Source organism: Drosophila simulans, chromosome 3R (assembly GCF_016746395.2).
Source record: "Drosophila simulans strain w501 chromosome 3R, Prin_Dsim_3.1, whole genome shotgun sequence".
NCBI lineage: Eukaryota > Metazoa > Arthropoda > Insecta > Diptera > Drosophilidae > Drosophila > Drosophila simulans.
The window spans coordinates 11,488,226-11,497,025 of NC_052523.2; the positions used below are offsets into that span (position 1 = coordinate 11,488,226).

The following is an 8,800-nucleotide window of genomic DNA, read 5'->3' on the forward strand; positions in this document are numbered from 1 at the left end:
GCAACAAAGATAACATCAACAGTTTACAATAGTCAGATTCAGAAGAGGAGGAGCTGCAGCAGCGTCATTGTTACTGGCAATGGCCGCCGTGCTGTTGTCCACAACAATTGCCACAATATCAGCAGGAACTGCGGCCACCAAAGCAGCAACAACCACAACAACAACAACAACACTTGCCACAGCAGCAACATCACCCGCAGCAGCAACAACAGCAAGATCATTAACTGCCGCAGTCATTTTCGCCGCAGCAGCCGCTGCTACCGCCTTCGCAGCGGCATTAGCATTAGGAGCAGCAAATTTGGCGGCGGTACCAAGAGCAACGGCAGCGGCAAAGGAGTCCTTGGAGCCGCAGCAACATCAGCAGCTGCAGCAACATCAGCAGCAACAGCCGCTGCAGCTGTGGCAGTGGCAACTGGAGCAGTAACTGGCGGATTGGTGGCGGACATGCGATTAATTGTGTGTTTGACGGAACAGAAACAGAACAGCATAAACGGAAATAATTTAATAATAATTACTGAAAAAATGATGTAAGCATTAAACATTAAAAGCTAGACAGCTACCAACAACAGCATCAACATAATAAGTTTAAATACAAAGAAAAACAAAACTACAAATAAAAATCAGCTGGAAAAATTATTATTATTATTATATTATATTTAAAGAACCGGAAAAATAAAAATTGCAAAAATTCAATTTAACATCAAGCGTGTAGTAGAGAAGTACTGCTTTAAGCTATTGATCAATTAAATTGTTTGTAATCACTAAGGTTTTGCAAATATCATAGGGTATATCGCATGCGTTGTCCAAATTGTTTAACAATTGCTTCATTTTGTATAAAACAACACTTAAAAACACTTGCTGTCTGAAATATATTATTTTAATTTTTTGTAATGCCTCAAGAAAGCTTGTTAAAATGTTTCTTTTGGTTAACCATTTAATTGTTTTGTAAATTATTCACCTCGATTTGCCTGCATTTTTTGAGTTTGCGAAAAACGTATAAATTAGTAAACGGATGCTGCTGCATTTTGTTTCACCTGTATTTTGCTTTTGGTTTCTGAGCTCACAAATTTTATTTTGTTCTACTGTCTTTTCTTATTTCTAACATACAAGTTAGTGGTTATTGGCTTCTTATTTAATAATTATCATGTTGTAAAGATTTGTTTGGGGTTAGCTGATAATTTTTATAAGGCCAGTTAGCCAGGCTAATTTTGCATGATATTCTCAGTGCGCAACAACTATTTAATTAAACATCATCATGTGGACTTTGAAATGGGTTGTCGTAGACTTTTGTTGTGAGTACAGCTATCTGATGGCAATAAAATGCCAAGTGACAGCTCTCTTAGGCCAACAGTTCAGTTTTTAATGGCTTTTGGCCATGTTGAAAGGGATTAGTGATGCCAAAGGCAAGGAGAACTAAAAACTCGGTCAATGCGAAGGGCATTTGATAAAAGAACAAAACAGCACAGGACAGGGTATAAATATTCAAATGGTCTTGGCATTAAGGTAAGAAATTATACAAGTAGACGACCATGGAAAAAATAAAAATATTCCGAGAGTGTTGGCAAATAGCATATAGTGGTGAAAATTTTCCAATGATTTGGTAGACTAGACAATCATTAAATATTTATAAAGACGAATCAGCATTAAAGCATGTTTAATTATGAACTGCAATGATTTTTAGGGAGATATATATCTGTATATATATAGAAATGCCTTTTTTTAAGTAGAATTAATTTTCAGGTACGCTTTTCAAGTTTCAGTGTATGATCTCCGATGGCGGCAACGACCACAGCATGCTAAATTAGCATTTAATCAATTCAAATACTATATATGAGAAGAATCATGCTCGCGTCGCCAAAGCTTCGGAGCGAGCTTTCGGTCTGTCTTCTGCTCTTTCTTCTCTTCGCTGCGATTCGCTACTCTTTCTTCCAACGCAAATAACACACTCGAGGTCTGAAAATATTCAGTTGATATTTTGCCGCGTTGCGAGAGGTGGAGGTGATCGCCAGAACTTTGCAGCTCGCAGTGAAATTTCAATCCCTGTTCCGTGTGTGGCCTAGTTAGAGCAAGTAAATCAAAATCAATTGAAGGTTATCTGGACCCTTTGGAATGTCAATTAACAACTGCATTCGCCGAGACACGTGCTGCGAAAGCTGCCTACGAAACAAGTGACCTGGAAAACTTTTAGAAATTTTGGTTATGCAAACGGTTTTGTGAGAGAAATTCGTGTGCCGAACTGTGCTGTAAAAGAAATAAACTCGAAATTGCAGTCGTGGAAACGAAGCAAGCTAAATAATTTGTATTCATTATATGCATATATGTATTTCATGTGATCAATGCACCACTTTTATTGCAGAGCAATCTTATTCGAAAACTATTTTTATCTGAGAAAATAATCTGTTATTTTTTTCTTGAAATTACTAGCGATAGGGTCACTATATCTTTTAGTGTTAATTAAAAAGACCTCAATCAAAAATATACCATTTTGAAGACCCTTGTAGAGGAGGCTTCTTCGGCCTCTAATCGATTAAGCTCCGAAGAAAGTCCAAGTGCGAAAAGAGAGGCTACGCGGAGAGAGAAGCTCGCTGTCTTTGTTGGCTCCAACATGGCAACATGGCTGCGCTCCCCACTTGGCACCACTCAAGTTGTCTTTTGTTAGGCAGCTCGTCTCGATTTTCGCACTCTTCTGCGAAATGGGAGCCGGGCGTTGATAACAGCCGGTCACCAACTGGCGATCGCAGCTTATGTATATGTTTACATGTTTACCCGGACACTCGATCTCTAAACGAGCTGTATTTCTGTGAATACCTTACCAGGCTCCCGATTCGCCATGAGTCCCCGTCCCCGTGAGATCCTCGAGGAACCAGAACTGTCGCTGGACTCGTCCTCCTGCTACTTGCGAAAATCTGGACAGGATTGTGACGACAGCTGCTTGGTGAGTGGAATATTCCTGTTTACAATGCATTCCTCAACAAAGATTTTGAATGGATTAAGCTCAGACGGGGGCGGTTCAATCTTATCGGGGGCTTACCTATATATAAATATTTAATTTGAGCAAAAGTGATGCAATTTGTTTTTTGTACATTATATAAGTACTTATTTTGACTATAAACTTCAAAATGTGGGAAGTATTAAAGTTAAACTTATGAACTTTTTTAAAAATTTCGAAAAATGTATGATTGTAATGATGCATCTAATGGACCCGGAAACCGATCGTATCAGATCCGCTCCTGTTCTCGGCGACTTGAAAACGGCACGTGCATCGCGGCACATGCAATCAGTTCCCAAAACTGATTTGTCATTCGAAAAGACGAGCCAAGAGTTTGGAGAGATAACCTTACACAAAGTGTCAGAGTGCGCGATTTTCAACGCAGCCCAAGGGCATTAGCCCAGCAGATCGCCACGAATGGAGCCAAGGTCAAGTCGAGTCGGCGTTATTTGTAACCGATTAGAGCTTGCCACACCGATATCTTGTTATGCATTATGTTTACACATATGTGCGTAGGTATGTAAGGGTATAAACATGGGAATTGCGAAACTCCACACGCGGAATTCCTGAAATTCGTCGAAAGTTGAAACTGGTTATTGGGCTCAGATTTCAGATTTGTTTTTCGTCTTTTATTTACGTCTCCCGTCAGCGATAAAAGCCCATCATGCATCCATATCCGTGTGTATTGGGATCGTGTAAACAATTATTGCGAATTGGCATCAGCTTTTCATGTGGTGCAACTGGTGTTTACAAAAGGGTTCTCAATGCTGGATCGATCATCAGCTCGATTGGTTATATAATACGGGGGCTTGTCTGCGACAAAAAAAAGTGTTGAGAAAGGCACAACTTTTTTTTAGGAAAATATACACTTAACAAATAATTTATTTAAAAAAATATTGAATGCATAATAATAAGTTTTGCTGATTTTTCGATTGAATATTTTACTAGCTTCTGAAAAAAGTAGAATATATGTAGATTCATATATTTTAAATTATTTATTTATTTTTCTTATGTTAGTTCGAAGCTATAAGCTCACTTGGATAGAAGTGCAGGCCGATGTTTCTCAGTGTATTCAATAATCAACCTGACTTGACCAAAACAGGCTGCTTGCACAAGAAGCGAAAGCTTATTGGCCACGAAATTTCGCATAATTTCAGCATAACTGCCCGTTGAAAAATCTGAAAACCTCTGGCAAAAAGATTGCTCAGCATTTGCGACTCGATAAAATAAAACTGATAGTGCAATCGTCTCTTTTGGCTGCTGCGAAAATATAGAAAGCTTTTCGGCGAGCTTTTTCGATTCACACCATTGGCCACATTGGATATCGGGGGGTTTTCAGTTGCCAGCAAGTTGGCGATCGCAACGGTTCACTTTAAAAATTCCGCGCTCAGTTGAAAATCTCTCCAAGGAGTTGCGAAAAAACAACTTAGAAAACGTTGTTTTGGAATGCCCACTTTGCTGGCTTTTGTGTGTTGAAATAAAATAATAGTTTTCTGCGAATTAATATTAACAACTAAATTCAACTTTAAACTAGTTAAAAGTGTCTGTTTAAAATGGAAACTACAATTGTTACTACAACAACTACAACCGAGTTGAAGTGCACTATGCGCGGCAGTAAAAAGAAAGATGTAAGCTGCGGTTCAAACTCTACAAATTGGAGGTTTTCAATTCAGTAGAACAAACAATTGGCTAAACTACGTCAATGGTCAATTAATGAATTTCACATCCTGTTTATCGATGGCATTCCATTTTATTTTCTATTTGCCGACAATTACCGTGTTTATCTTCTGGAATCTACAACATTTTCGTGAAGTGCATTTGCTGGAAAATATTTAACAAGCCACAATGTCAAGTTGACGTGCTGGTGTATAATATATTTTGTAAAATTATTTTTTCTAACTTTTGTTAGTCTTATTTAGTTTTATTCAAACTCATTTTACCTAAATAACTTATTACTTCATTGTTTGATTTATGTACTATTTTGGAGGTTGAATTTACAACAATAAATGTTATAATACAAAATTTTTTTCTTAACGAGTGTCTAGGTTAAATAACGGAAGTTCTTTATTTCATGAAGATATTTTGGCTCAATGCCCAAGATATATATGGCTTAATTATTGAAAGATTTCCATATTTTTTGCTTAAATTTACCATATTTCCATACGCGCCTTAGTGTCAAATAAATATTTGATAATTGCGACAGAGTAAACCACAAAGCACTTACTAGTAACATTATTTACAAATAGGTAGCGAAAGCTATTTTGCCTTTTAGTGACTATTAGATCATGAGTAAATTTTAAAAAGTGAAGTAGTTACATTTTGACATCATTGATTTTTAATAAGCATTTAAGTAGCTAGCAAATTGTTGGTTGCACAGAAGAATTGAAATTGGGCATTCAAATGTTCCTGTATTTGGTTTTAATTAAGGGTTACATTTAATTTTCATTGAAAAATGCATATATTTGTATACTTACTGATGCATTTATGGGCTCAACACTTACTGCACATGAATTTCCTTTAAAGCGGAATGCAAAAAAACAATGCAAATTGTAAACAAAACGTCATCGCGTTGGATAAGATACTTTTGCTTATGCACTTGCACTTGCCCTCCCACACTTGTTGTTGTTGTTTTTTGTTGTTATGCATTAGATTTAGAAGCTGTATAAACAAATTAGAGTCAAGCCCCCTTTCTCAGTTTGCTAGAGGCACTAATAGTAGTGATGTTTTGATTACATTTTTGCAATGCTGGTTGGTTGGTTATTTACACACGAAACTGAAAACCCCAGACGAAAACAACAACAACAACAACGCATAAAATAGCAGAAACCGCAGAAAAGATAATAATAAAATCAGCAAACAAATCAATTTTCGACTGCAGTTGCTCTATTGGCTAAAAATATACATAAATGTGCAGAGAAACAAAACCGCCAGTTGCCAACGTCTGTTTTCTAAGGCGGAAGAATATGAGTTTAGATCTTGAGCATTCTTCTTGTCCTCAATTCAAATTAGTTTTCGAGCTGCCGCTAATCGATAAGGTTTTTTTTTTTTTAAATTTTAACTAATACCAATTCTTAAATCTCTTTTCGCAGCTTGATGGCCAACTGGTTGCGGATGCGGCGGACGCAGCGCATCAATTTCCGTCCAACGAGGAGCCCAATATTCTGGGGCATGGACCCAACTACGACGAGAAGTTGTCCAAATTCAAATGGCTGTGCAATTTCGATGATGTGAGTTAACCCCACGCGATCTTTTGGGGGGTCAATTTGGCGCCAATTGTCGCGCACTGAATTCTAATTGATCGCAAAATGGTGTTTGGCGAATTGACAAAAGACGTCAGAATCAGGGACACATTCATTGCATTTTACATGGCTTTAACACTGATTTTGGCCAATTGTTATCGTCATACGAATGGCCAGAAAAGCATTATTAAGCGATCGTTGTAAAATGGCCAAAACGCCAAAATATGTGAAATCCGCCATGGCGGTCGAGTTGGCAGCAATTGCCAAATAATACAATTAGACAACGAACAAGCCCACCAAATGCCAACTGAATCAAGGTCGCGACCAGCAACAAATAAAAAGCTCTGTGCTCGCTGGCATTAAATATTTAAATAGCGGTGGCAAATAAAAAAGAAGCTACTGTTGTTTTCTTTGGGTGTATGCAAGTTACATAAATATGTCTGTGAAAATCCCCAAGGTAACTCCCGAATCGAATTTCTTGGGTTTTTCGGACCATGCTTACTTTTGACCAAGTTAAACACTCGATTTTAAACTGGGCTTGAAATAATTATTGCTTCCGATTGAAAGGCATCAATTAAGCTAATAATACATAAGTGTAGTGCAGTACTTTTTAAGCAAAAATAATAGATTTTTTATAATAGTATCTATACTATTAAGCTAATAATACATAAGTGCAGTACTTTTTAAGCTAAATAAATAGATTTTTTATAATAGTATTCATACTAAAACAGCCTCTAAAATAGCTAGTTAAATTCAAAGAAAATAAACAATGTGCACAGTATTTGGCATTTAATCAATTCCCATACAAGTTTGCTAACAACACAAATTGGATTAATTAGTTTTATTTTCTTTCAATTGAAGCAAGTGGAAAGCTTTTAATTTTTTTTTTTTTTCGCATACGGCGGGTGCCAGATCCTCCAATTATTTCGGTTGTTTCTATTTTATTTTGTCATTTTGTCTATTTGGTTTTTATTTTATTTTCAATGCTACACGCATGCGATTTGCATGTCTTATCGGCTTGGAAAATTTTGTATTTATTTGGAATGTTTATTCACTTGTACCTTCGATACAGGCCCCCAGTCACCTGAAGTTCAACCCGTACATCCGCCGCGGATACCGCACCTTCCTACCTTCCACAAAAATGTGCCTGCAGAGCATTTTCTGGTGGACCAATGAGACGGTAAGATTGCCACACTAGGATTCCAATTGGAGCTAGTTTTCCTTAATTTAGATCCTTATTTTTACATTATTATTTATTTATTTTTCATAGATCAACATCTGGAGCCATCTGGCCGGTTGCATCCTGTTCATTGGGCTGACCATCTTCGATCTGCAGTTCCTGCGTCTCCACGCCTCCCTGAGCGACCAGGTGCTGGTGGTCTGCCTGCTGGTCTGCTTCTGTCTGTGCATGCTGATGTCCTCCATATACCACATCTTCTCCTGCAAGTCGGAGGAGCACTACGAGCTCTTTCTGTCCGTTGACTTCCTGGGCATCTCGCTGTCGCTGGTGGCCATCTACATCAGTGGCATGTACTATGCCTTCTGGTGCCACACCTTCCTGCGCACCCTGTACTCCACGATTGCACTGGGCATGTTCGCACTGGCCATTGCCGTGCAGATACCCCGCTTGAATGTGTCCATGAACGGCAAGGTGGCGGTGTTGCTGCTCTGGTCCGCCTATGGAATCATTCCTCTGGGCCACTGGGCGGTGGCCATGGGCGGTCTGGAGAACGAGCTAGTCAGGGTAGGCATCAGTGGAAGTTTGTGGCATCTTGTCATTTGCTAATCCATCAATCATTACTTTGCTTTGCAGCTGATGGTGCCCCGCATCGTGGTCATGTACTTGCTCTGCCTCGTCGCCTTCGTTTTCTATGCGGCCAAGATCCCGGAGCGCTGGTTCACCGGCAAGGTGGACTTCGTTGGGCATTCGCACAACTGGTGGCACCTGATCATCGTGGCCGCCTTCTACCACTGGCACAACACCGGACTGGTCTATGCCGAGTACCGCCTGAATAACGGATGCACTGCACCGGTTCTCTCCTAGAACTTGAAGATCCGAACATCTGAGTTGAGATCCAAGATCCGAGGAGCGGAGATGGATGCGAAATCGGAACCCGGGACTCTAGTAGACTAAAGCTTAGTGTAAATAGTTTATGGGGCGCTCTTTATCCGCTAATAACTAATATTTAGTTGTAGTTGTTGACCGATATGATTAATTTATGTGTAATTTACCAATTAGTTAGGGTTTCGTGTTAGACAATCCAGATCCAGATAGTTGGCATCGCATAAGCGGCAGAAAGGTTTCTCTCTTTATATCCTAATTGATTTCCTTTTAATATAAATACAATTATACAATGTCTATGAAGTTGCATGTGTCTTGAGCTGAAGCTGTGTTAGTCTTGTTGACTCAATTTTTACAAATTCATAAAATGCAAATACAATATCAAACGTACAAAGCAAGCGAAATGGTGGTTTTATTGAAGTTATGCCTCGAAAACCCAGTCTGTCTATCTATAGTTGAGATACATTTCGATTTCGAAATGAAATTACCAATCTTTCGAAAATTGTTTTT

At 38.7% G+C, this 8,800-nt stretch overlaps 1 protein-coding gene across 3 annotated transcripts; it reads left to right on the forward strand.

The window, feature by feature from the left end:
* Positions 1 to 1,923: 1,923 nt before the first annotated feature.
* LOC6728065 (progestin and adipoQ receptor family member 3) lies at positions 1,924 to 8,688 on the forward strand. Of its 3 annotated transcripts, none has more exons than XM_016176722.3 (6): positions 1,924 to 2,069; positions 2,817 to 2,935; positions 6,079 to 6,216; positions 7,301 to 7,408; positions 7,499 to 7,972; positions 8,042 to 8,688. In XM_016176722.3, exons 2-6 carry the CDS (start codon positions 2,831 to 2,833, stop codon positions 8,270 to 8,272), a joined length of 1,056 nt encoding a protein of 351 aa, XP_016034685.1. In that variant the 5' UTR covers positions 1,924 to 2,069; positions 2,817 to 2,830; the 3' UTR covers positions 8,273 to 8,688. The 3 variants fall into 3 exon arrangements, with proteins under 3 accessions (XP_016034685.1, XP_016034683.1, XP_016034684.1); XM_016176720.3 differs by having other exon boundaries at positions 1,936 to 2,065; XM_016176721.3 differs by lacking the exons at positions 1,924 to 2,069; positions 2,817 to 2,935 and adding an exon at positions 4,331 to 4,617.
* The last annotated feature ends 112 nt before the right edge of the window (positions 8,689 to 8,800 follow it).

What these genes read in the sequence shown, in the direction of transcription:
- LOC6728065 (XM_016176722.3), top strand. Translation starts at nt 2,831, where the DNA reads ATGAGTCCCCGTCCCCGTGAGATCCTCGAGGAACCAGAACTGTCGCTG. An exon ending in GGCTGTGCAATTTCGATGAT is followed by an intron (nt 6,217 to 7,300) that starts GTGAGTTAACCC and finishes CCTTCGATACAG; the next exon opens with GCCCCCAGTCACCTGAAGTT. An exon ending in TCTGGTGGACCAATGAGACG is followed by an intron (nt 7,409 to 7,498) that starts GTAAGATTGCCA and finishes TATTTTTCATAG; the next exon opens with ATCAACATCTGGAGCCATCT.